The 27861-nt window shown below is 33.8% G+C and overlaps 1 protein-coding gene across 10 annotated transcripts in view; it reads right to left on the reverse strand.

The window, feature by feature from the left end:
• Window positions 1-874: 874 nt before the first annotated feature.
• The window catches only part of PRPF40A (pre-mRNA processing factor 40A), a 54419-nt gene continuing 27432 nt past the window's right edge, over window positions 875-27861 (reverse strand). For 3 of the 10 annotated variants that reach the window (XM_040475094.1, XM_040475098.1, XM_040475103.1), the window contains exons 6-26: window positions 24296-24406; window positions 22881-23001; window positions 22593-22646; window positions 20735-20759; window positions 19679-20053; window positions 16862-16970; window positions 16385-16449; window positions 15870-16034; window positions 14988-15096; window positions 13778-13928; window positions 12895-13028; window positions 9083-9197; window positions 8819-8922; window positions 8590-8706; window positions 8133-8270; window positions 7702-7797; window positions 5470-5556; window positions 5285-5381; window positions 5131-5192; window positions 4168-4299; window positions 875-2830 (exon numbers count right to left, since the gene is read on the reverse strand). In XM_040475094.1, the coding sequence (XP_040331028.1) occupies window positions 2738-2830; window positions 4168-4299; window positions 5131-5192; window positions 5285-5381; window positions 5470-5556; window positions 7702-7797; window positions 8133-8270; window positions 8590-8706; window positions 8819-8922; window positions 9083-9197; window positions 12895-13028; window positions 13778-13928; window positions 14988-15096; window positions 15870-16034; window positions 16385-16449; window positions 16862-16970; window positions 19679-20053; window positions 20735-20759; window positions 22593-22646; window positions 22881-23001; window positions 24296-24406 (2460 nt within the window). In that variant the 3' untranslated portion in view covers window positions 875-2737. The remainder of the gene's footprint in view (window positions 2831-4167; window positions 4300-5130; window positions 5193-5284; window positions 5382-5469; window positions 5557-7701; window positions 7798-8132; window positions 8271-8589; window positions 8707-8818; window positions 8923-9082; window positions 9198-12894; window positions 13029-13777; window positions 13929-14987; window positions 15097-15869; window positions 16035-16384; window positions 16450-16861; window positions 16971-19678; window positions 20054-20734; window positions 20760-22592; window positions 22647-22880; window positions 23002-24295; window positions 24407-27861) is intronic. The other 7 variants (XM_040475099.1, XM_040475095.1, XM_040475097.1 and 4 more) reach the window with 4 other exon arrangements.

The raw sequence follows: 27861 nt of genomic DNA on the forward strand, positions 1-27861 counted from the left end.
CAAAAGTCAAGCTGTGACATTTTGATCATTTTCGAATTTACTGGGAGCCATAAAAAGTGAAGTTTTTATTGTTGAAAAACATGACTGATCTATATGCTGAAGCTCATATGGGTATTAATGAAATACTCTTGCTGTGTTAAAAAAAAGGACCATTGCTTTTATTTAAAAGCATTATTTAAATAAATTTGGGAAAGTGTAAAGAATTCATCATACTGACTAAATTCACTTCATACAAATTCAATTTTCCCATATAGGAATTACTAGACTGCAAGAAAAAGAAAACATCAAATATTTGAGATTCTTAGACTATTATGTTATTAAATATATTAGTAAATTTAATCCAATAATTCATTAATATTGATGTTACAGAGGGAAGAAAAACCCTCATTTACCTAAGAGTCTGATGCTTAACTGAAAAGTATAAATTCCCCTCATCTGCAAATAAACATACTTCGCTGTTTGAACACACGTTCCATAAGGAGTTTGAACAAATCTGTTTAACAGAACCAATATTCTAAGACATTTCAGGTTGTAGCAGACTGAAAATTTAGAAACCTAATCTAGTAAATTAAAAATATTCACAAAAGAACTCTTGCTATAACAGAAGTTTCCATCACCTGTGCCTTCAGGGTTATACAGTATCTTTTTGGTAACTAAATTCCATTTGATGGGTTTGTTAAAGCAAGCAAGGATTATAGTCACTTCAGTTATATCTCTTATAATAAGGATATTCTATTTTGAATTGCAATTTCAGTAGTTTTGTTTTTAGGTCAAATAATTTTCATGGATGAACTACAGAGAAACTTGAATTTGTATTAAAGGAACGTGAGGTGGTAAGACAGTACCTCTAAGAAATACAGAAATCTATTTTGAGGACATGCTAAAACATATCAATAGGTTTTTATTTAAATAGAAAAATTAAAACTTAAAAAAAACCATCATTCATGGAATTAAAATTTTACAGATTCTAAATTCTCTTGTGAAACACCACTAGTACTTCTGCCAATATGATACGCACTTTAAAGATTTTACCACTGACTTCCATGTCAAGTGTTTGACATGATTAGTGATATTAACTATCATTATGAGACGTTTGAAAATTAAATCTAGGCAACTCCCTATTGCCAAGGTTGTTCTATGTTTTGGTTCTAATATACAATAAGAGACCAACCCTCAAGTAAGCAACTTCATTACTTCACATATTCTAAGGATGTTCTCATTTTCCACAGTCCTGTCAGTTTTCACAGCAGAAAAATGACTTGGCAGAGTAGAAACAACTTTCCCACCCCCTTTTTCTTGAGGCTTGAAACAGTGGGCAGGGATGGGAGAGTAGTCCTGGTCATTTCATTAGAATGGTGAAGGAAAAATAAGATGAACTTTTTGTTCTTCTAAATGCCAATTGAAATAGGATTGCTCCAAGTGTCCAAAATAAAAAAATACATAATGCCAAAGACTATGTGCTAATATTTACTTATTAAAAAAATCTCCTGCACTGAAGGAAAATAGTATAAATTACATTACCAACTTGCAAAAGTTAGCATGTAAAGAGTATTCTAGCTTCAAACCACTGCCTCTCTAAAGTTTTCTATAGGAAATTTGTAGATCAAAAACAAATTATAGGGGCTTCAAATGTACGGATTTATAATATTCTTAAATATTAAAAAGGTAAAGTAACCTAGCTATATGGGTAAGATGAAGCAAAATTTCAAGGATTTAGTATCTTGAAATGATAATACAATTTTCTTAGAGCTGAGTAGTTTAAGTAGAAATAAATACTAGTACACGCTAGAAGAGAAGGTTTAATAATTGATAAAAATGTACAAAAATATTCAAATCAGAAATGCTTTAGAATGTGTACCACGAAGTCAATACTTCTCAGTGAGTAGGGAAGATAAAAGACTTCCTCAATGAAAAAAAGCAAGAGAAAAGATTGGATTTAAAAAAAAAAAAGACAACTGTTAAAGAAAATGTTTAAGTCAACATTGATTTTTGTTTCAGACAAGGATATTGCAACTATCACTTAAAGTTTGGTGGCACATTCTTTAGTAGGTCCTTAAGGCAAATATATTTAAACTAATTTACAATTTGATTTGATGTTATCTTTTTAAACATCACCTCAAAATAATGCCCTCACGACAGCCTTTTTAAAATGTACTCCGATGTTTCATAAAAAATAATGGTGGCTTTATTATAGTAGGTGCTCATTAGCACCACTATAGTTAAGGGTCTACCAGGTTTCCATTATGAACACCTATTTCTGAGTTCACCATAAAAGATCGTATCAGCTTTAACCAGGTGGGTAGTGCACAAAAAAGCAGTTTTGTCAGTTGCTGGTGCTTTTTTTGTACTACTAAATATCAAAAAATTTTTCGTTATATCTTCAAAATCCAACTTCTATAAAGTAAATCAAATCGCCTCATGACTTAGACTTCAGAACAAAGTAGAGACATCTGCAGTTATCAGTAAATTGCCACCTTTAATCCATCCTGCAGTGCCCTATGAAAGGGTCTCAGAAAGACAGTTATGACCGTATGAAAATATGATTCTTGATACAGAATCAAAAGTTATTTTCAATTTCCTTTGCTTTTATAAAGTCCACAATAACAATACTTAAATGCACTTTTTTTTTTTCCTGTGATATAATTAAAACCCAGTGTTATTTCAATTGAACTTTAAAATAGAATCCCTGGTCTGAATTAGACTTTAAATCATACTGTAAACATATATTTGGTATAATTTATTGATCATCATCCAGTTGCTCCAGAAGGGTCCTTCTGCGCTTTTCCAATTCCCCTTCACTCAGCTCACTGCCAGAAGTATCCCAATTCCCCTGAAAGACATTGTATACAATTACCATTTAATGCCAGTGCTCAAAATATTAAGTAGTATTAAACCTTTTAAAACAAAAATCCAAAATTTATACGGATTCTTTTCCATAGCAACAAACCCATCACACCAGTTTAAGGACTGACCTCTTTTCCCAAAAGTCTACCAATGAGCACTCCTTGGTTTATTACGGGAGACAGAACAAACTTTTAACACTGGTTACTTTTCCTTCCTGTTACACCACTGAATATGAAACATGTTGTTTCCATTTAATGGGAGGAGGGGGGGGTTCATTACCTAAGGCGCTATATTCCTTGCTAATTTTGCAGATTCTAGGTCGCCTTATAAGGTGTTTTATGTTACAGAAAAGTATTATGCTTTCAGGATACTATCCTCAGATAAACATTTAAGATTTATGAACAGGACAACACTAGGTTAAAAAGACTAAAAATTAGTATTTGTGAAAACCTTTAGAAAGTGGATAATTTACCTATTCTCCTTCCCTTCAGAGATTTCATTGAACTTACTACAAAGAAGAAACTATTGAGCTGCTTCACCAAGCATGTGCATTAGACTCACCAGGGCAGCTTTTTAAAATTTTTTAATGTTTATTTTTGAGACAGCATGCAAGTGAGGGAAGGGCAGAGCGAGGGGGGACAAAGGATCTAAAATGGGCTTTGTGCAGACAGCAGAGAGCCCAATGTGACTCAAACCCACGAGCCATGAGATCATGACCTGAGCCAAAGTTAGACGCTTAACTGACTGAGCCATCCAGATGCCCCACCAGGGCAGCTTTTAAAAAGAACTTCTGTTATCAACTGAATCAGAATATCCAGAGGGAGGAGCAGGGTATTTATCTACACAGTTTAAATTCTCCACAGGTGAATTCAGAGACATTATTCCTGCTAAGTCCATAGTATTTGTGGAAAGAATGGCAAGGCTAAGAAGGCTTATGTTATTGTGCTGTCATATATGTATACGCACACACATATATATGGGAAACTGAGCAACTATTTATGTAATTTGATATTAAAATGTTAAGTTAGCCTTTGCCCTCACCTCTTTCCTCACAATGATTACTCCTAAAAGTTACTGGAATACTACCTTTTGAAACTGGATTTGACAGTAACAACTGTGCACACCTGGAGGGAGAACCCCAGAACTGAGTCTCATATATTCCTTAAAAAATCTGACAGAAAACGTACAGTGGTACTTCTTAGAATTACAAAGAAGACCGTATCCTTTCTTAGTGTGTTAAAATAATAATCACAGAAGATTTTCTGAGGAATATCCATTTTTATATTTTGAAAACACAAGTATGAAATAATTCTGAATGCTTACAGAATCCTTTCCAGTCTTTTTCTTAGGTGATTTGTGTTTTGATTCTGATCTTTGTCTAGTTCTGTCTTTTTCACTTTCTCGGTCTTTTTCTTTTTTATCCTTGTCTCGCTCAGCATCAGACTCTGGAGAGTCCTGTGTAAATGAAAAATAAAGTTAACATTTTGATGAAGATACCAATCATTTTTAAAATATCCCCCATATAGGTAACATATAAGAACATCCATGTATTATAGGGCATGTGTTCTTACTATGGTGAAATTTGGAGGGCCTTTTCTTTGGGAAGGATGCCATTCTAATAAAGTAACATCATGAAAGAGCTTTACTAAATCAGAACAGAAGGCACACAAAATGGGATTTTATCTATTATTATATAAATGCAGACAAACATGACATTTTTTACCAATCCAGTAAAATGTTCAGATATGTACACAAGATGCTGTGATTAGTTTAATCATCTATTAGGATGACTGTAATATAAAATTCTCTCCTCAAAACTGCAACTGACAAGTAGTATTTAAAGTATACCGTCACCACCTAAATAAGTGGTCCTTAATTAGATACGTGCAAATTTAAGTGAGCAGCATGAAGAAAAATAGCTCCTTAGGTATATCTTGATGCATATGTAAAATTAAGAATGAGGAGCAGAGGAAGCAGCCAAACATTTAAATCTGTGATTCTCACCATAGCTGCATCACATACATACACACTTGGGACTTTCTCTAAGATTACTTTAAAAAGCCAGAGTGGGAATCTTAACACTGTTGTGTGTGTATGTGTGTTTAAAGATTGCTAGAAGATTTCTAACATAAAGATTAAGGTGAAGACAAACTATAAAATTCCTGAGTCAGGTGTCCACCTGAACTGTGCTGGACTGCACAGGACCAGACAGAAGAGTTCTGTCGCCACTGAACAAGTTAAGGGCTAATGCCTAGGTGTAGTATAAAAAATTAAAAACTTGCTTACAGATTTATGTCTCCTCTTCTTGCTTTTCTTCTTATGTTTTTTTGACTTCTTATAACTTCTCTCTAAGCAACATGAAAAGAAAAAAAAAATGTCAGAATATGAGGACATACATCCCAGTGCCAATGATTCTAATCAAGTTAAAAGATACACTTACCAGATTCAGCACTAGAAGAATGTTCTGAAGCAGACCGAGACTCTGATCGCTGTCTTTTTTTCTTTGAGTGGCTGTCATCATCATCTGAATCTGACCCCTACATAATTAATACACATAATTTCATTCATAATGTTGCTAACAAAAAGTTCAATACACTTAGGGTGCCATAATATTAACTTCCTTACCGATCTAGAGCGGGAACGTTTCCTGTGATGTTTTTTAGATTTTTTAGAATGTTTCTTGTTCTTTGAATGATGATGTTGACATTCATGCTACAAGCGTAGGAAGAATTTCAAAAGTTTACATTTACTTTAGACAGCAGATCATAAAGAATTTTGAAATGCTATACAAGTAATTATTAGAGTAAAAACCTCATTTGTTTTGAACAAATTTAGGACATACTTCCTTGCAACTGTGAAGAATTAGCAATGTTCTGTTTGATCTCAATCATCCTTCCTGTGCCCACTTGTTTCACCATCTAAACATGGCAAAGTATTAATAAAGAAAGTGTCCTTGGGGCGCCTGGGTGGCTCAGTTGGTTAAGCGACCGACCGACTTTGGCTCAGGTCATCATCTCACAGTTCATGAGTTCAAGCCCTGCGTCGGGCTCTGTGCTGACAGCTCAGAGCCTGGAGCCTGCTTCAGATTCTGTGTCTCCCCCTCTCTCTGCCCCTCCCATGCTCATGCTCTGTCTCTCTCTCAATAATAAACATTAAAAAAAATTTAAAAATAAAATAATCTGCAGAGCAGTCCACCTGCTTTCAACAAGGATGAAATAAAACAGCATTTAGATAGTTTTTCTGATGAATCTGGCTTTGTTCAGCAAGCTAGGCTTGGCACCATGAAAAAGAACTACCTCAGAGCCATCCTTGACCTAACATGAATGAGGTTAGTCTCAGAATAAAGCAAAATCTATTCCTTTTTCTCTGCACCCAAAGAGCATTCCCTTCTAGTCAAATTCAAGACCCTCCAAAGGCAATCTAACTCAAACACCACATGAAATCAGAAAAGGAAATCTTGTCTTTGTGGATTTTAACTCACTTATTAATGCTGCAGTAAAAGCTCCTTGCCTCCAAACTTACCTATGGCTTTGAAAATAATTATGCTTCAGTTTACAAGTAAGTAAAATAAAAGATTTAGCTCAAAAGGGAAGCTCCTTTTACTTTGGTCACTGAATGCTAATTCTTCCTCCTTTTCCAACTCAAAGGCTCAGATCACTGGGGTCCCAAAACTTATTCCAAAGTGACTGGCTCCTCCCTATGCAATCATCTTCAGCTCCATTTGAGACCTCACCACTTTACTACCAGCATACATCACCAAAGAATCCTGTTCATGATTAGGAACTGGGGGACAATGCTAAGACACTAGCTACAGTAGAACTTCTCACAATCAATTCTATTGTAGCACTTGAGAATCTTGTTTGAATGACTCCGATGCCAGAAATTCTGACATTCTGAATTTCTTACAAGCTCCCAGGTAATGCAGATACTGCTGCTCTGAAACACACTTTGAACAGAAAAGATCTAGAGGCCTCTAGGACTAGATCGAAAGGCAGGTGAGAAATAAGAAGGGTGCACTGCTGTCAACATTGAAATTCATCAAGAACAAGAAATCCAAAGAAACAGTGAACAATTAAGTGACCTGCAGTGCCCAATGACCACACCATTCAACACTCTAATGTTAAATAAATTCCACCTTTCAGCATGTTATAAAGGATCACTTTACATAACTGCCAGGATAGGGCTGTTAAAAGCACTGACCCTAGAGTCAAAGAGTCTGGGCTAGAATCCGTTCCCTGCAAATTACTTCTCTTTTCCTCAGTTTGCTCATCTATAACTTCAAAAGGGTTGTTGTGAGGACTAAGTTCATGTATGTAGTATTTGCAAAACCATTAGAACAATGCCTGGACCCACATAGGCACCAAATATGATTATTCAGCATTACTGGCCAATTAGGCATATTTACTATATATACATACCTACCTGAAATCTTCATCAAAATACTCTTATTCAGCTAATGGAGTAACTTACTACTTATTCCATAATTTTCCAGACTTCCCTGAACATTCAACACATCTAACATAGTGTAATATTGAAATGTGTGCTTAAAAAGCTGTTTAAGTTTTCTTTAGGTTTACCGCTCATTCTAGTAGGCTGCTAAATTGTTGCCACACAGAAAATATGAAACAAATATAAACTGTCTCTAAAACAAATCTTTATAATGACATGAAAGCTTAGTTCCTTTGGCTTAAAGGCAGTTTCTATGAAAAATCAATCCTTAACCATCTTAGCATTACCTAACATTTATATAGACATTTATGTAGAGGCAGTATAATTTAAGAAACATACTTTAATCTTTTTGTTTATAGTTTTATATATTTTTTAATAACTGATTCATTATGAGAATACTAAAATTACCTCAAGCACATGCATAAAATCTTTAAATATTCGTTTTCTTTCAGACTCTAGAGTTATATCCTCAAATGCTGGCTCTTTTACAAATCTCTCCCGGATCTGAAAAATTCAGATATAAAATGAATACATAAATAACAAGAAAAGTATACCAACAAGACTAAAAAGAATCACAACATCAAGTGGTAACTGTGACAGCCTCATCCCCTCAAAATCTATTAGATTTCTTTTCTTCTGAAGTCCAAGCCATTTTTAATAAATATTCCTAAACGCAGGGTCTGAGCTGACTTTATACTTTGAAAACATTCTGAATATATTTAATTTATATTCTATAAATAACTTTTTTGTGGCTATAAAATGAGAAGGGAATTAGAAATATTTTTATCTTCAATTGTAAAGGAAATGAATCATGAGAAAAATTTTACAATTATACATACATCTTCCCAGACAGCATCCAATTCTATTGGAGGAGTAGCTTGTTTCAACATACTCTTAAACGCAGATTCTTTTCGTTTCATCTTCCGAGCCTCCTCTTTTTCTCGTTCACGTTCACGGGCTTCTGCTTTTTCTAGTAACTTTTAGAAAATCATATTTAATCAGTTACAATAGTACAGCTGAAATAATTCATTATTAATTTAAGCATTCTCCATTATATATAAGTTACGGGCCAATTTATAATACCAATTAATTTGAGCAAAGGAAACTTCATCCTTGTCTATTTTCTTTTACTTTACTCTGAAAGACTACTACTCAGTGAAATCCTACTCATGCTCCCTTATTTCAGTAGCCTACAGCTTAAGTACTTCTGGCTGAATATATTAAAAACTGTACTGAAGTAATGGTTTAGAACACAAGTAAAGCTAGTTGTTTTTCATAGAAAAGTTGAAAACTTACACTATTGAAAGCCAACTTAATATTTCCGGCATCTAATGTGGTTGATCTTTTAGTTGAACTGATTATGGCCACGAAGTCTTCAAAAGTAGTATTCACTTCAACTACAAATCCTTTATCCTAAGAAGGAGAAATCTTGTTAACACTAATAATACATATAAATCAAAGGAACACAGTATCAATTTTTAAAATATACTGCATATTGGCAATAAATAGTAAGTGTACTGTTTACCTTTAAGATGTCTTTTATGATCTTCTTCTCATCATGATAACGTGCTTTAAGATCCTCAACATAAAACTTGAAAAGGTCAAGTGCAGTTGATCCTAATGAAAAAACTAAAGAAGTCAAAAGCTAGCTCTAACCAAAGAGCTGCAATTACTTTTTTGTTTATAAAACAAAATAAAGCACCCCTCCATTCCCCAACACAACCACTTGCTTCTCTGGCCCATTCCAACTACTGTCATAACCATAAATAGGGAAAGAAAACAATCTCACCCGGCTGACCAAGCATATTAGTGAATCTGATGTCGGAACTAATTGTTGGATACAATTCCATCCAAGATGACATAGAATGCAGTTGTCCATGTTCGTGCAGTTCATCTAAAAATATCTGGGGAGGGAAAACCCAACAACAAAAACCCATTATACTGAAAAATCATCTTCAAGGACCTTAGAAATATTACTGTAACATGAAAACATTTTTTTATTAAAAAAAATTTTTTTTAATGTTTATTTATTTTTGAGAGAGAGAGAGAGAGAGAGAGAGAGAGAGAGAGAACGAGAACGAGCGAGGGTAGGGCAGAGAGAGAGGAAGACCCAAAATGTGAAGCAGGCTTCAGGCTCTGAGCTGTCAGCAGAGCCCGACGTGGGGCTCGAACTCATAGACTGTGAGATCATGACTTGAGCTGAGGTAGACACTTAACTGATTGAGCCATCCAGGTGCCCCGAAAGCACTTTAAAAACAATATTTGAAACTCTTGTACCAATGTATCCCAAATATGTTTAGGTACAAAGAATACTTGCTCTCTCATGGAAGTAAAATCTGCTTTTAGGCAAAAAACTCTTTCGCACTTCAAAGAAAAGGGTCTTTGAAAGGCTACATTATTTTTCCAAGGTTCAGTTTATTGTCCTTTAAGATGGACATTTCAGTTTAAAATATATATATAAAAGTTAACTTGAAACATTATTATTTGTATCTAATGATGTGGCTAAAGAATGTGTATGCATGTTGCCTGTAAAATACACTTTTTGTTTTTTGACACAGTGCCCAGTGTATCCTAGGTGTTTTGTTTTTTTAATTAACAAATGTGGGCCTGCCTCTAAAAGGATGTGTATTACTAAAGTGATACATACAGTAGTCTGAAGAACCAAAATTCAACCCCCATATCCCATATTTGATTTCAAAACCTATTTCTTCTCTTCCATGTCAATTTTATATCTCAAAATTAAATATATGCTTATTCCAATTTGTTCATTATTATTTTTTTTTTTTTTTTGATTTTCAGGGCAACATATTGAAAATTCTGTACTCAGCAATTTCCACATTTCCTGATTCTCCAAATCCATATGGAGTTTATAAACAAATGTCTCCAAAGAACTATGCCCCATCCCCCTACAAAACAAATAAAAAAACAACTATGGCCCAAAATTCTGCTCCTGAAATTCCTACACCTACACTGTTCAATACAGTAGACGCAGGTCAAATGTAGCTTCTAAATACTTGAGACATGGCTACTCTCAATAGAGATATGCCATCAGTATATAACTGACAACGATTTTGAAGATTATCAAAAAATATCAATTTTTAAAAATACTGATTCCATGCTAATATTTTGGACATACTAAAGATTACTGAAATTAAAAAATACAAAAATCATGTATGAGTCATACAAATTTTTACTGGCCACCAATGCCCTGAGGAAAACCAGACACCTCATCATTACATTTTTCATCAAACAGGAATGGATGCAAAACCAATGTAACATGCTGACACCACTTATAGAAACAGTAATCAGAAACCATAGCCATATTTTAGGCTTGACTAAAAGACCCACCTGGACTTTACATCAGGATTTCCCTTTTATATTCTCCAGTCCTAGTACTGACATAGTACATTCTATTTTCTATGACCCAGATTTCCTTATTTTTATTGTATTATTATTTTATCATACAGGTCTCTTTTTTTAAACTACTGCAAACCCTTCATAAGAAGCATTAAAAGTTTAATGGTTGCAGAAGAATATTAAAAGACTTAAAAATATGTTCTTCCCTTCTTCCCAGGCACAAGGCTGCTCACTGAAAATGCAGGTTTTCCAGTATTATTTGTATCTAGTTGCAGCCATGTGACTAAATTCTTAGAAGCTGAATATGAAGAAGAGTAGAACTTCTACATCATCGGCTTTAAAAAAACAACTACAAAAAACAAAAAACACACACAAAACCCAAAAAACAATTGCCCTTGCAACTTCTTCCAAGCTGAAATGTGATAAACTGGACAATATAGTCCTAATCATGCAAATAAGGCTAATGGGCTAGAGCAATTCTCAAAGCATGGGGCTATCACGTGGAAACCTGTTAGAACTGTAAATCCTCAGAATCCACCCAAGGCCTACTGACTCAAATTCCAGGGGTGAGGCTCAACAAATCTGTGGTTTTAAGAGTCCTATAGGAAACCACTACAATAAAGGAACCCACTAAGAGGAATAAATGTTAAGTTTTTATGGAATGAGGACTAAAATAATGCTATTGGCCATGGCATTTAAGATGGCTGATGAGCTTTGGCATGACAGTAAGAGTTTATTTAAAAGCCCTCTAGGTGGGGTGCCTGGCTGTCTCAGTAGAGCATGTGATTCTTAATCTTGTGGTTTTGACATGGAGCCCCACACTGAACACAGAAATTACTTAAAAAAAAAAAAAAAAAAAAAAAAAAAGGTCTTTGGGTGATTCAGACGCACACTAAGTTATTAGAACTACTGCTTTAGGGAACGGCAATGTACCCTATGCTACACAACACTATTATCATTAAAGAAGAAATACACTTATTTAAGCCACTGTAACTTAGCATTATCTTAACACAGCATTTAATAGAAGAGATCCTATAGTTAAGACTGCAAAGATTCAAATTCTGGCTCCATCGTTCAGTTGTCGAATTTGGGTAAGTTCCTTCACCTCTATGAATTCATTTCCTAACTATATAAATGGACTTAACAAAAACAGTACCTACTCTTATAAGACTGTTATAAAAATTTAAGTGACTGGGGTTTCTGGGTGGTTCAGTCAGTTGAGCATCTGCCTTCAGCTCAGGTCATGATCCATGGTTCATGGGTTCAAGACACGCAGCTCAGAGCCTAGAGCATGCTTCGGATTCTATGTCTCCCTCTCTCTCTGCCCCTCCCCGGCTCATGCTCTCTCAAAAATAAGTAAACACTACAAAAAATTTTAAGAAATTTAAGTGATTATCAATTTAAAAGGCATATCGGTAAGCAATCAATTAATGCTAACTGCTATTAAGACAATTACTGAGGAGCGCCTCAGTGGCTCAATCGGTTAAGCGTCCAACTTCAGCTCAGGTCATGATCTTGAGGTTCACGAGTTTGAGTTTGAGCCCTGCATCAGGCTCTGGTGCTGTTGGCTCAGAGCCAGGAGCCTGCTTTGGATTCTGCATCTCCCTCTCTCTCTGCCCCACCCCTCCTCCGCTTGTGTCTCTCTCTCAAAAATAAACATTAAAAAAATTTTTTTAAAGATAATTATTGAAATAGGTAATCTGGTGAAATATGGAACGCAAAAACTCATTACTCCATCTTATTCCCTATTAATGAGAGGATAAAAGTGGTATTTGGAGGTGAAAATGAGCCACTAGTCTATATAAAGGCTATATAATTTCAGTTTCTATGCACAGAATTATGGCCCATCCTCAAACTGTATACCCCACTGCATTCCTTCCCTACTGTTCTCTAGACACTAAAAATCAACTAACACTAATGAATCATCACACCTATTTTCAGTCTTCTCTCATGCTACTCCTCTTTCCCAAGTGAAATCTTAATCAGTTTATCAGTGCTCACCTTAAACAACAAATCTGCTACAAGCTTTTATGTTCCCCTGGCCTAAAATGGCTGCTTTCCTTAGGTGGATTCAAAACTAATTGTAGCACCCGAGATAAATGTGTACCAATCCTCAACAAAGCCTAAGTCAAAAGCCCAAGTTAATGATCTGGGATCAGGAGGTCTCAAATTTGTTTCTATCATTGTTCAAGCTCACTAACCATATTATGAAATTAAGCTAGAAAAGAGAATTTTGTGAATTACCTGAAAAGATTCTCTATTTTTACGCTGTCGTCTCCTTTCCCTCAGCAAACTCTTTTGTTTTTCTTCTTCTTCTTCCTTTTCTAAAGCTCGGATGTGTTCTTCAAAGCAAATTAATGCATCTTCTTTATCCATGTCTAGAGTTTTTTGAGTTAAAAAGAAATTAAAATGTCCAATATCAGTAAGATACACAATTTACATTAACTTCTTACAAATCCCAAATTTGCCTTTCCAAAACACTGTACTTAAAACTTGAATATGACTTGTCATCTAAATAGGAAATGTTTAGAAAAAATTCCTAAACACCCTCATTAAAAGATACCTTGAAGTTGAGGGTGAAATGAAGACCATGCACATGACATAATTAAGGAAAATAAAATGGTTACTGTAAAATTTGTCAGCAACATTAGAATTACCCAAAGAGCTTTTAGGCCTTACCCCAAACCTACTGAAGCAGGTTATTCGAAGGGTAATCCAGAAAGGTGTAATTTAAAAAGCAACTATGTAGTCACAAAAAGATAGAATGTGGGGAAGCTTACTATAGGATATTGCTACCACATTTTTTGCTGTTTGCAAATCTCTAAAGCCATTACCTCAAGGAGACAGTGTGAGTGAAATTGCAGTAATTAATCTGGTTCTTACTAAGTCACATAGAAAAGGTAAAAAATAATTTCAGGTTTGATCTAGGACATATATATTTCAAGGGTTATCTAATAAAGCTAATATTTTCTTCCTAAATAATGAAACTCAACTAGACTCTATTTGGAAACCAACAAACACTGTATCAGGAATGGATAAACATCTGTTCAGTTAGTGATCTCTAATAAAAGTGAGAATTCTTTGCTGTTGGGACTTTTAAAAAACTTTCTCCCGTCATTATTCTTACTCTGCAATTCCTCATCTTCTGCAAAGGTTGGATTATCCATCAGATACTGCTGTGCTTCAGACCACGTAGTAGAGTATGTTACATTAGCCATGTTGTCAAGTATGTTTTTTAAGGCTTCCCAATTTCTCTTTCGTAACTGCTTTGCTTGCTCCTAAATCAAAAGTATGAATACATATTTTGAGGTTCAAACAAAGTATGGTATCTGAAGTACAATCATTGAGGGCTTATTTATTACAATCTGATGTCCCAATTTCATGTTACCCATTTATTTTAAATATCAACACTACCTTTCAAGTGCCCTTGTCAAAATGCTTAGCTTGGTAATTGCTTGCCTTCTATTTGTTTTTTGGGGTTTTTTTTGCCTCTCTTCTAAGAAGCTGGAATCTGGAAACTGTATCTCCCCAACAACTCTATAAATCTCTCTTCCTATAACTATGCGTTATAGACAAAGTCTAAAACTAAAGTTACTATAGACAAGACACACAGTAGGTAAATATTACAGTCTTTACCTTCAGTTATGTTCAAATTCTTGTTAATAATTACATTTCTATAAATTTCTTAAGAGTGAATAATATACAACAATGCATAATAAAACACATACGAAGTGCTTTAAAACACTATCCTATAAGCACATTTTAGTGGTAACAATTATATATCACTCCTGTTCCTTTTATAAAAGAAACATATAGATTATAAACAAAATTACTAAGTATTTTAAAAACTTAATGAATTTTAAAAAAAAGGTATCTTTCAAAGTGGGCGTAAGACAGCCAATTCATAATAGTTCAAGTAATAGTTGGATAAACCTGTACCTACTATGTCCACATCAGTAACTACTATTATAGGAACTATTTTTTTTTTTTTAAAGCTTACTTATTTTTGAAAGAGCATGAGCATGCACATGAGTGGGGTAGGGGCAGAGAGCTCTAACTAAGCCGAGCTGTCAGCACAGAGCCTGACTCAAGGCTTAATCCCATGAACTGTGAGATCATGACCTGAACCAAAATCAAGAGTCGGATGCCCAACCAAATGAGCACCCAGGCATCCCAGGAGCTCTCCATTTTTAAACCTAACTTCTAATAAAGAGATCTGCAACACCACATAAATTGAATAAACAAAAAAAATGGACAGGTTATAAAGTAACTCCTAATCAGAATGAAGAAACAACTTGTTTTATCTAGAAATATGAATAGCAAGGAGTGAATAATACCTTTTCTTTTTTTGAAAGAAAGAATAAAACATCTTCATAGATTTCAAGACGATCACGTTCTGATATTGCATTCCAGACTTCCATCTCTCCAAACATTTGCTCTGCTTTTCTAGTAAAAAAAAAAAAAAAAAAAAAAAAAAAAAAAAAAAAAAAATAGATGTTACTCTATATTGCTCAATAAAAATTAATTTGAGGCCAATTTTATGGTAAGTTTAAAACCACCCGATGAGCATTCTTTTCCACTCTAACTTCATGAGTATATTATACACAGGAAAACTTCTGGATAATTAACAAAAAAAAAAAAACAAAAGAGGCCTCCATTCCTCCCTAGAAATGAAGTGGATAATTCTAACTGAGCCATGTTTTGTAGTCAAAACTGTTATTTCTTAGGGTAGCTACATGGGTAGCTTAGGGTGGCTACATGGACACTAACTGTCTGTCCATGGAACTAAATTATAGACATCAAAGAGTTGTCAGAAGTTTAGTTAATACATGAGATAGAGGACTATTTAAAAAAATGAAGAGTTCCTCACTAACAACTTTCTTGAAGACAGAGGAAAATAAGGAAGCATATATGGAAAATGAACTGAACAACTTACTGCAAATATGTTAAATCTCAATTTTTATAATAAGTAGAAAGAAGTGAAGCTTTAATTATTATATTCAGTCTACCTCCCCTTTTTAGTGCCTAATTAATAACTCAGTATGAAGTTAAATTCTACATTTAATTACTGATTTATCTTGTATCTTATGAAATTGCCACATTCAGTCATTTAGCTTTATTTAATGAGCATCTGCTTGGGATTAGTTATGGCATTTGGCAAAACATCTGACACAGTAACAATGCAGTAAACATACATTATGCATTTCTAAAAATCTTACTTGTATCTGGTTGTGGAAGTCATTTTCTCATGATTTTCAAGAAAACGCTGAAAGGATTCCTTAGCTTCTTTGTATTTCGATCTTGCTTCTTCTTTTTCTTCTTTCTCTGTCTGGACTTTGTAAGCATTAAAGGCCTGCTTTTTTTCACTCAACTTTGCTAAAGCACTGAATAGAAAAATACCATATAAGAGTAAATGAAGGCAGGATGATCAAATGTCAATGCTTTGGGAAAATAAATTCATTCACAAATTAAGAAAATTTCAGTAAGATATTAAAAATTAAGAAATGATTATAGAAAATAATTTCTACTTTAAAAAGATTCTAGTTTTCTCTGTGGCAGGGTGCTCAAAAATGTATGACAAGTTTTTTTGGCTTTTTTTGGTTCATATTTGACATAGAACAATTGTTCTTGATATCCAAAATTACAGAAGACTATGAAAGTGAAAATTCTACTATTTTACACAATTTTGAATTTGCTAGGGTTGGAAAAGTAAATAAGAAACTTCAAGTGTTACCTGTATCGTGGATCATTAATGATCATTTTCATAGCTTGTTCCCATGAAGCATTAGATGGTACTCGCTGAAAACCATTTAATGACAAAATTAGAACTTTGCACGAATATAATAAAAGTCATACAACAGGAAATAAAACACAATACTCACTGCAAACATCAAGCACTTCCCTTTGCACAAGTTTAAAAGAGGTCTAATAACTTCATATTGAACCAAGACAAACCTTGGTATTATACAGACTAAAAAGAAAACTTAAAACTGATATTTAAACAGAGCATGAATAATTTTTAAGACTACTGATTAAAAGGTAAGCAATTTTGTAAATAAAAAACATTATATCAAATATGGAGGTGGAATGTGCTGTATATTACACTGTACATGATAGTTTTTTTTGGTGAAGATCAGTTCCACAAAAATATTCTTCAAAAAAGATTAAATTATTAGACAATAATTATATGTCACATAAAGATGTTTAATACCTTTTCTTTTAATAATTCTTTAAATGCTTGCTTTGCCTCCTCCTTTGTATTCCAAGTATAGGTCTTTTTTGCTGGTTGGCTTTCCTCCTCTTCTTTTTTGGGAGTAAAACTAGAGCGAAATTTAAACATGGTACTTATAATTTAAATATACATTTGCTTCACTAAGAAAAACAATGTTGTAATTATTTAAGCGTCTGTGTTGAGATTAAAGTTTACAATTTTCGAAATAATATATTAGAACAATAAATTTGGTTAAGCGTCCAACTTCAGCTCAGGTCATGATGTCATGGTTCGTGAGTTTGGGCCCTGTGTCAGGCTCTCTGATGTCAGTGCCGAGCCTGCTCTGGATCCTTTCTCCCCCTCTCTCTCTGCCTCTCCCCTGTTCACACACTCAAAAATTAATGAACATTAAAAAAACACACACACAAAAACAAAAAAAAACTTATCCAGTGCCTTCATATCAGTGCCTTAATAACTAAATATTTGGCTAAGTGTGTACAAATATAAAAAAACATGTCGAGGATCAATAAAATCAGAGGGCAAACTACGCCTTATGTGCCAAATCTAGACCACTTCCTGTTTCTGTAAATATATAGCTTTACTCACGAGCTTGTATAGTGTTTATGGCTTATTGTGTGCTACCACAGCAGAACTGCATCACTGTGACAGACTTTATGATCCACAAAACCAGAAGTATTTACTCTTGGATAAGTTACGAAAAAATATGCCAAACACTGACCTCAAACAAAAAGAATTAACGTACCCAAGAATTACAATTGTACTAGTATGGGGATCTTTATGAAATGCAAAAGCCATATAATTCTAACGTGTTCTTCCATATAAAGGGAAAAAATGCAGAAAAAACAAAAACAACTAAGTAGAATGCTTACGGGAAGATACTAGAACAAATACTAACAACAACAAAAAATATATTCACACTCTCTCAATCAAGTAACCTTACTTTGGGAAGTTCATTTAAAACTGTCAGAAACAGTATAAAGAGCTCAAACATTAAATGGTCTATACTGCAGTAATTAGATTATACTGACTTAGGAACTATAAGAAAATACTAGAAAGAAAATAAGCAGGAAATAACTGTCCCTAAAATTATGAAAAAATAAATTATGGAAAAATAAAGTATAAGAGATATAAAAAATATCAATCCCGGGGCACCTGGGTGGCTCAGTTGGCTGGGCGTCCGACTCTTGATTTTGGATCAGGTTTTGGATTTCATCTTGATTTTGGATCAGATTTGGATCTCATTGTTCTGGGATCGAGCCCCACATCAGGCTCTGTGCTGAGTGTGGAACCTGCTTAAGAGTTTATCTCCCACTGCTCATCCCCCACTTGCGCTTGCTCTCTCAAATATTAATAAAATATTAAAACAAAAAATAATACCCCAAAACCTAAATATCTATCAGAACACTGAAAATTATATTTATGTAAATATAATATGCCATCATCCAACATGATGGAGTATATGTCTTTACAATGTAGAAGACGTTAGATAAGTGAATAAAGTAGATAATGCCCACATTTTTAAATGCACAGAAAATGGGCAGGAGGGGCACCTGGCTGGCTCAGTCGGAAGAGCATGCAACTCTTGATCTCGGGGTTGTGAATTGGAGCCCCATGTTGGCTGTAGAGAGTATTAAAAAAATAAAATTTAACAGACAAAGATGAAAAAAAAAAAGGGAAAAGAATATAAATAAAATGTTAATTACTCTTTTATGCCTTAAATATACCTTACAGAGTCCTTTTTCAACTTCTAAACATCAGAAAAAATTATAAAGTTATTTTCACTTTGGGAAATGTTCTTGTAAATATTCATGATATGTACAGTTGGGAGATGAAATCAATGTATTTAAATATTAAGATGGATGATCATGTTTGGAACTTGACATCATGGTTAACATTATTTTATGAGGACATCATTAAAGTCAAGAAGCATAGTACTTTTTGTATCTGTATAAAGCACAGCCATATGGAATTTTACCAGATTATAGCGAACACAAGTACATGTAAACTATTAATTGACAGATGCAGCTGTTTTGCCTTATTAAAAAGTTGTACCGATTTAATTACAAAAACAGTTTTCTAATATCCTACTGCATCTTTATTTTTGCTTACTTAATTTTTGCTTCTGTTTGTACACAAAACCATAGCACTTCCTTGCAGGGCTGTGCTAATCCATATTTGACTATCACATAATATGGAAAATCAGGGGCGCCTGGGTGGCTCAACTGGTTAAGTGTCCAATTTCGGCTCAGGTCATGATCTCACAGTTCGTGGGTTCGAACCCCATCTCGGGCTGTGTACTGACAGCCCAGAGCCTGGAGCCTGCTTCAAATTCTGTATCTCCCTCTCTCTATGCCCCTCCCCTGCTCTCACTCTGTCTCTCAAAAATGAACATTAAAAAAATAAAGAGAGAAAATCAATAATACTAATCCTGTCTTTAAAATTTTATTTTATTAATATGGACTTTTGGCATTAATTCTGATTTAAAATTAAAGATTATTGCACCATTATTGATATATCGTGATTACTAAGGTGCCTGGTAATTAAGAACTCCCTTTAAATTTGTGTCGCACCCTATATCTATAAACTCTGCTTCCTAAAACTTTTGAGGATTAGTTTTCCAACAGATTAAGAGCATGACCCCACAAAATTCAGCCATGAAAAGGATTCATTATCTAAAAGCTCATGTTTTGATGCTCAACAACCTTTTCAACACTTAATGGCCACCAAGTAAACTGGCAATTTCTAGTACTAATGAAGTCTGGTACTGATTTGCAAAAAAGAAGTCACTAAACTTACTCAGCTACTGCTTCCTGCTTAGCTGTTTCTTCTCCAGTATTACTGGATACTTCCATACTCTGATCCTGAACAGCAGGAGTACTAGTAAGTTGTGCTTGTTCTTCAGTTGAAATTGTTACTGTATTTTCGTTATCTACAACAGTAGCAACAATCGAAGTAACCTCAGGCTCAGGAACAACTGGAACAGTTCCACCCACAGTATTAGAAGCAGAGGTGGAAGCACTGGCATTGGCTGCAGCAGCAGCGGCAGCAGCTGCCGCTGCGGCTGCAACAACAGCGGCTGCAGCTTCTGCAGCAGCCATGGTGCTCATTGTGGTCGGAATTTCGGTTGTAGGAACTGGGGCTGTTGATGTTGTGGTGCACTCTTCTTGCTTACTATATGGTAAAAAAAAACAAAAACAAAATTGGTCATCTCATTAAGTCATACATCAGAAAGCCAAACAACACTAATTTTTATCATAAAATCAAATGAATAAGAGAAACCATAAAAGGGAAAAAAGGCTGTATGCCAAACTATTAAGCTTTCTAAAAAGACTGAAACCAAAGAATGAAACTGGATTACTCTGAGCAAACATTCGGGATAATTTATGACAGGGACTCATGAACACTCTGAATTTCCAAAAGTCCATTAACTGTTTTCATTTACAAAACACCCTACTATCAGACTGCATTACAACATAAAATTTGGCCTATATCATAAATTTCTGTAAGAACTTTAAATTTTATCCACTTTACATACTAAAAAAAGGAAGAGATATATAATACTTTATCCATTACCAAATTGATAAATCAAACCAAATCCTGGACTTTTCTATAACACAGTCTAAGGCCTTAATTCATAAAGGATGCAGTCCAAATTCAAACAATCACTAAGGAAAGTGTCATTTGTGTGTCTTCATTAAGTATCCTTCCCCTTCCCCCAAATCCTCCAAAGACATCCAACCACCAGACCTAACATATTAAATACTATTTATTGTATAAAGCAAAGAATTAAAATAAGAATGTTATAGGAGATCCCAAATTTGTAAATTGTACTGATATCCAAAAATTGCTTACCTGGTTTCTTCAGCTTTGATCATTGCTATTAAAGAGAAAAAATAAAGTTACATGACATGGTTTTTAAATACAGTCACTGAAAACAAACTTTAAAGGGAGATAAGGAGAAGTTTCATACAATAAGATTTAATTTACCATCCACAAATACATCAACTTTTTCAGAGCAAATGCTTGCTCCAAAGTTCCAGGGTAGCAATTAAAGAATGAAGACAAATTTAAACGACAGCAGTTTTTAGGAAAGTTTCTCTGCACACTGCTACTTTCCCAAAGGCTGCTGGCTACTGCAAAAACTCCCTGAAAATATCTGTATAATTCTGGAATAAAACAGTATTTTTCTCAGAGATAAAACTATGTTTTTTTTTTTTCTTCAAAGATACTATATTCAAAACGAGACCAAATTCATGTTATGAAATTCCAGCACATATATACTAGCACTGACAGGTAGATAAATAGTTATGCACACCAACTATCTGTAGTAGGGTTATATCAAAAATGAGCTTGGTATTTCTTACATGAATAAAATGGGATTCTACCTATCTACAGTATTATTATTATTATTATTATTAGCCAATGCTAGTGTATAAGTTTAAATTGGGCTTTAAGGATTTGCATTCAATATTTTAGCTTTTATTCCAATTAATTTTTTCTTTATGGGTAACAAAAATATTCAGCTTCAGTAGAGAATGAGGCCCTCCACATAAATGATAACAAAGCTGAACTTAATTAAAGTATTTTAAAAATTTATTTCCCTTTAATGAAAATGATTTCTGAAAATACGTTTAGGATGGCTGACAAAACATACTAAAGGAGTCATCACCGCTAATATTAATGTTTTTTGGATACAATGATGATCTAAACCAATTATGTGACACAGGAAAAATGTAAATAGACTTAAGACCACAGTGCCTTTAAAAAAATTTTATTGTCTTTACTTTTAGATGTCATTCTGTAGACATCTTTATTCTACACTGTATTCTACAGTGTAGACTAATTATTAGCCCCATTTCTAAAATCTATTGCTTCTAAGTTGATAGTTTATGACACCAGATTCTATTAGAAGTGAGAGTAAAAGAATTAAATTTTCAATTCTTACTCTAATCTCTGCTATTTGAAGAACTAGGTTTTATATTAGGTAGTATTTCCAGACTTTCAGGGGTATTCTGAATAGCTGAGGATAATGAAAAACTCTCCCTTTGCAAGTAAAGCATGGCATTTTGTTTAATTCTCCCATTAACACACATAAAGGCTATTTTAAATTTTTTTTTTTTTTACTGTTTATTTTTGAGAGGCAGAGAGACAGAGCATGAGCAGGGGAGGGGCAGAGAGAGGGAGACACAGAATCCGAAGCAGGCTCCAGGCTCTGAGCTGCCAGAACAGAGCCCGATGCGAGACTCGAACCCACAAACTGCGAGATCATGACCTGAGCCGGAGTCAGACGCCCAACTGACTGAGCCACCCAGGTGCCCCATATAAAGGCTATTTTAAAATGTGCCAAAATAAAATCAGCATTAAATGTATAGTCTGACAATACATTAAAAAGATTTAAACTGATTAAGACTCAAGGTTCTTTGCTATCTGCTACATGAGTTAAGCCACCTATTGTATGTACCAACACTCATAGCTGTATTTAGAAATACTGTACATGATGTCCTTATTCAATTTTCCAATAGTATATTAATGGCTTTAAAAATAAAAGTATTTTAAAAGCTCCAAGCTCATTTATAATATAACCCTTAAATGAATTCTTTGAATTAGAGATTTCTCACTGCAGATTTTTCCAATCACGGTTAGTGAACATTAGTAACATACTCTAAAAATGTTAAATAATGACAGAAAATGAATTATCAAAGCAGCTCACCATGCAGGTTTGATTTTGTAATAAGACTTCCAGCAACAATGGTATTCTGGTATCCTAGTTTCAGTGGAATCAAATCAAATAAAAATCTATTTAAAATCTATAGAACTGATATCTAGAGCAACAAGAAAATAAGAGCCCATAAAACTGTTATACCATTTAAAACGTTCTAATCAATTAATTTTTAAAAATAAGACCTGTGTTTGAACAATACTATTTATGAAGGATTGCTTCACCGTGAATGACAATATGTAAAAAATTAACATTAAAAGTTATATTTTCCTGTGTTACCTTCAAGATCCTCAAGTTCTTTAGGTTTGGCCCAGCGGGATTCTTTTGTTTGAGAATTATAATAGTAAGGCTTTCCAGAGTCAGATTTGTATTCCTTCCAGGGACATTTAGATAAAAGTTGCTGAAGGAAAATAAAAATCTTCAGTTAACAGTAATATATTTAGCATCACTCATCATTCACATCACTGTTTCACTAAATATTATCAATCTGTACAAATCAAACGCTTGTGAGATGATAAGCTACCAAATGTAGAATACTTACCAGGTGATGTTATTTGAAATGTTTATCTTTACAATAATACTGCAACATTCATATTATTTCAGATTTATGCTGTTACTTAAGGAAACTCACTTAAGATAATACACCTAATTAAGGGGCAGAGGCAAGATTCAAAACCAGGTCTATATAAATTTCAGATCGTATTTGCTCTTGCCATTTATACCCCACCATAGGTAAAAATTATCATACATATTTCAGAGACTTCTCAAATACAAATTAAAGTAGGAAAAACATAAATGCTAGGAAAAAAGCAAAATCTGGTTTAGCCTGCTTACATGTCAGTTTTATGGCTAATAATTTATTAAACCTATATGAACTCTCTTATGTAAGGAAACAAAGTATGATATATTTAAAATCTAATATAGAAAACTGGTTAGGGCGGCATGAGAATGCTACTGAAAACTTTAGACAGTGTCTTAGTAATATTTAATGATGAAATAATTGTCTACATTAGTACTGAGATTAAAAAAATAATTATAGTATCTGCCAACCTTCCATCCCAAGTGTTGCTACACACTGCATATTAGTGTGGTGGCCTGGAAAATATTTTTATCTGCTCAAATTCCTCAATTTAAAGGGAGAAAAAAATATATGCTGCCAACTAGGAAAAATCTCTTAAGTATGGCTTGAAATGCCAAGTCAATTCTTACTTAGGACTCTTAATTAGTTCCTAATTAAACCACATGCTATAATGCTTACTTAGTTTATTCCTTCAATGTACCCTCCACATCTATACATTCTGAACAAAACTTGCAACATAAAATGAAATTTACATGCTTTTCAGGGGCTTTCTCCACAGAGACAGATAATTTTCAGCTCTAAGAGAAGGAAGCACTTGTATTTGTAATTCCATCTCCATTACCCCCAACTTCACTGGAAATTTTAAAAAATTCATTGCAAGACATCTGCGATCACCTAAGTTTGCTATAAAGAGGAAAACAATTTAAAATGTGAATTTAAAGAGTAAAGGGCAAGCAGAGAGAGTCTTATTGCTCTTCCAATTTATTCTTTAAATCAATCTTTCCCAATCTGATGCCACCCAACCAATAACCATTCCTGAGCAGGGGCCAAAATCAGTAAAAAAAAGGACCTAATCTATTTAACAATCCCTAATCTCCAAGCCTCAAACTTGTACCTCAGCAGGTGTTTTCAGATCATCCGGTTTCTCCCAAGTAGACTGTTTTGTTTCAGTATTGTAGTAGTAAGTCCTTCCATCAGGTGATTTATGTTCGGTCCACATTGATTTCTAAAGAAAAAAATTACAAAAAGATTCAAATTTTTTAACAGTGCTATGACAGTGAATATTAGTTTTCATTAGTTTCATTAATAATATACAAAGAAATTAAAAGTACAAAATGGACATATTTTTGACAGTTTAAATCACTTAGAATAACACATCATTGCAAGTGGGGAGTTAACTGCAAAATAGACCATTTTAAAGTACTTCAAAAGTAGTATGGCTCTATTGAGGTTTTAGAATCTCTAGATTCTACCCAGTCTCTCAGAAGTATAAGGATATGACTGTTTCACCTAGAAACAGTAACTTTGTAACTGTTGTAACGTATATAGCACATAATATAATCTTTCAGCAATACAACCTATGCCTTGTAGATAAAATATATGAAGTAGATGCTAATGTAGTATATAGGTGGATTGATCATGAGCTCAATAACTTTATTTGCATCAAGCTGGACAAAGTTCTAAACTGACATGCCATAAAGACAGCTATCAAAATTAGAAAGGATAGGTTTTAGATGACAATCAGAATTTAACAATCAAGGTGAAATTTAACAGGGATAAAATGTGAATCCAAATGCCTCAACACAATAGAGGTGAGAAAATTTTATGTGATACTAGTTTGATACAGAATAGAACTTCATTCTTGGGTCCAAAAGAACTACTAAGAGCATATTAAAAGTTGCTAGTAAAACCTCAGCCATCAATAGACATGATGCCTCAAATTAAGGCTGGTTAAGAGTTTTACAGGGTTCCCATAAGTATGCATTTAAAATAATCACAAAAGGGGCAGGAAGAAACTTTGAGAGGTGACTGGTGTCTGCGGTCTTGGTGGTGATAGTTTCTCAGGTGTATGTATTCCTCAAATCATCTAGTTGTACACGTTAAATACATAGTTTAATATGTGAATCATATCATAATAAAGAGGGTTTAAAAGTAATTTTATAAGGAATCATTAAGGAATTACTGGATGAGATCAAAGGTACTAAGTCCAGTTCCAGGTACCAGATCATTTAGATAGTAATGAACTGAAGTATGATTGAAAGAAGATTAGAGATGTCCTATATCACATTTCTTCAAATCTAAGACAAAACATTACTGTACATACCTCTAAGAAAGAAGTAAAATCATCTTCAAACTATTCCATGCTTTTTAACCCTGAGATTTTGTTAACCTTTTGAAAGATGTATTCTTATTCAGACACTGATTTTATAACAATTCCATTTTTTGAAAAGAAAAATAGGCAAATAAAATAGTTAAGCTATTCCTCAAACTTCACATTGAAACCATTTTTTTGTACAAGAGCTGCTGATGTCCATTAAATTTCACACCGTATCACCCTCTATGCTATAAAAAAATATTGGTAATGGAGCATTTATTAAAACAAAAAAAAAAAAAGTAAGTCACCAGTACTAGTTCTTAATGATCTTCTGAACTTATTTAAAGCTGACCCACCTTTCTTTTTTCCTTATCAACTTTAATGAGAAATAGAATACACCTACTTTTGATTTCGGCTTTGGGAATGTGGCTCAACATACATTATTTCATTGCTTTTTCTGCTCTCTCACCATAATCATTTTATTCCTAGCTGATAACAGTGCTGTGCCATTATTTCTAGAATTTTCTTTCAAACCACTGACACTTATTCTTCTGATGTTGGCACTTTTGTTGTTCAGTCATGCACAACAAAGCCATAATTGCTGCCTGGAGAATGGAGATCATAGGACACTATGTAGATTATAGGATGCATCTTAATTACAGACATGTTCAATGGTCAAAGCAAATATGCTAAGTGATTTAAGAAACATTTGCAAAATGTGGGAATGGAGAACAAGAAAAGATGACTCAAGGAGAGAAATTAATGTCATTTAGAACACAAGTAGATGAGGGAAGATGATTATTTTCTGGAACTTCTGAGGAACTAGAGTTAATGTGAAGGGATTATAAACAGTCATTAGAATCCAAAGAAAAAAATTGATAAAATTTGAGCGGTTTGGTAACAAAATGTTTGGCCTTTTCTATATAAATTCGTTAAGTCATCTGACATGACTGCAAAATGGCTTTCTGCACGGTGTAGGATAGTTAAGATAGTTCAAAAGGTATATTAAATTCTTTAACTTGTTCTAGCACTTCATGCAGAGTATGACAAATACAATCTCTCTGGAGCAAACAAGACTGCACTAAAGGGAAATTGACCTAAGTTCCAAAATTATATTTAAACTTCCCAAGTCACATCTGCTAAAGAGCATCAAGGAAAAGAAGTTCACCAGAAACAAATTTATGAAAAAATGGAATGAAAAAGGGTGCCAAATAATAGGGAAAAACAGGAGATATACAAACCACTAAAACAAAGAGTAAACAATTTAGTATTCATTAGCTACTAGTTTATTCAAGTCTTACAGCTACACTACAAGCAATATGAACACTATCCTCATTTTTCAAAGAAGAAAACCAAGACTTAGGAGGGTTAATATAACTTGTTCATAGTGATTCAGTTAGTAAATAATAAAACTAGAACAATTCAGTCATATTTGCTTCTAAAGACCACATCTACTCACGCTGAAATGTTTTGTCAGGGATATTATATTCAGAACAGTCTGTCAATAAGGACAGATAAATTCCTGATCTCCTAATGAGTAAGAAGCACTGTATCAATTTTCAGTTAATTCTTTTAATAACCTTGCCAAGGTAGATACAATTTATTATTTCCACTTTATAGAAGAGAAAACGGAACACAATAAAATACAAGAATATGCTCAAGGTAACACAGCTAGCTAGTGAGTTCATTAGAACACTGGGCCCACATACTGAGGTCCTATGAAACAAGTCTCTAACACTTTGCATCAACAGAAACAATCTATACCAATGCCTTAACTAATATACCAAATCCACTTATAGAAGTCAATTCTGGAGTAAGGAAAATGATTTATCTGATAAGCTTTTGCTCCTTTTCCTTAAATGCATCTAATCTGCAACTTGAAGTAAAACTGTATCTCGCCTCTGGCCAAAACTAGGACTAATATTTTAAAAGAAAAATTTAAAAACAAATGTATCCTGAATGTTGAATATAAGATGAAGAATGGCATAAAATATCAATGGGTATATAGATAACAACTTTCTTCACAGGATAAAACATGACTTCTGCAAATAGTTGTTAAGTACTGAGTACAGTCTATTCAAAAAAAATTTTCCTAAAAATCACCATTTTTTTTAAAAGAAAGACCTCTCCAGACCAATACACCAATGATGCCTATCAAATATTTAGACTGCCTTTGCATAATTGGAGAAAACCTAATAAACATGTAGATGTGTAGTATTCTGAATGGCCCCAAACCAGGACATTATTTTAACCTTAAGGTTAGCTGCTTTGAGGGCTTGTAAGAGATACTAAGATAATCCTTGCATTGGAGCTTTATTCTGCACTTTTGTCACAGATGACAGCCTTCCCAAAATTATTTTATTACT

The sequence above is a fragment of the Herpailurus yagouaroundi genome, unplaced genomic scaffold (assembly GCF_014898765.1).
Source record: "Herpailurus yagouaroundi ecotype Mexico unplaced genomic scaffold, PumYag 140, whole genome shotgun sequence".
NCBI lineage: Eukaryota > Metazoa > Chordata > Mammalia > Carnivora > Felidae > Herpailurus > Herpailurus yagouaroundi.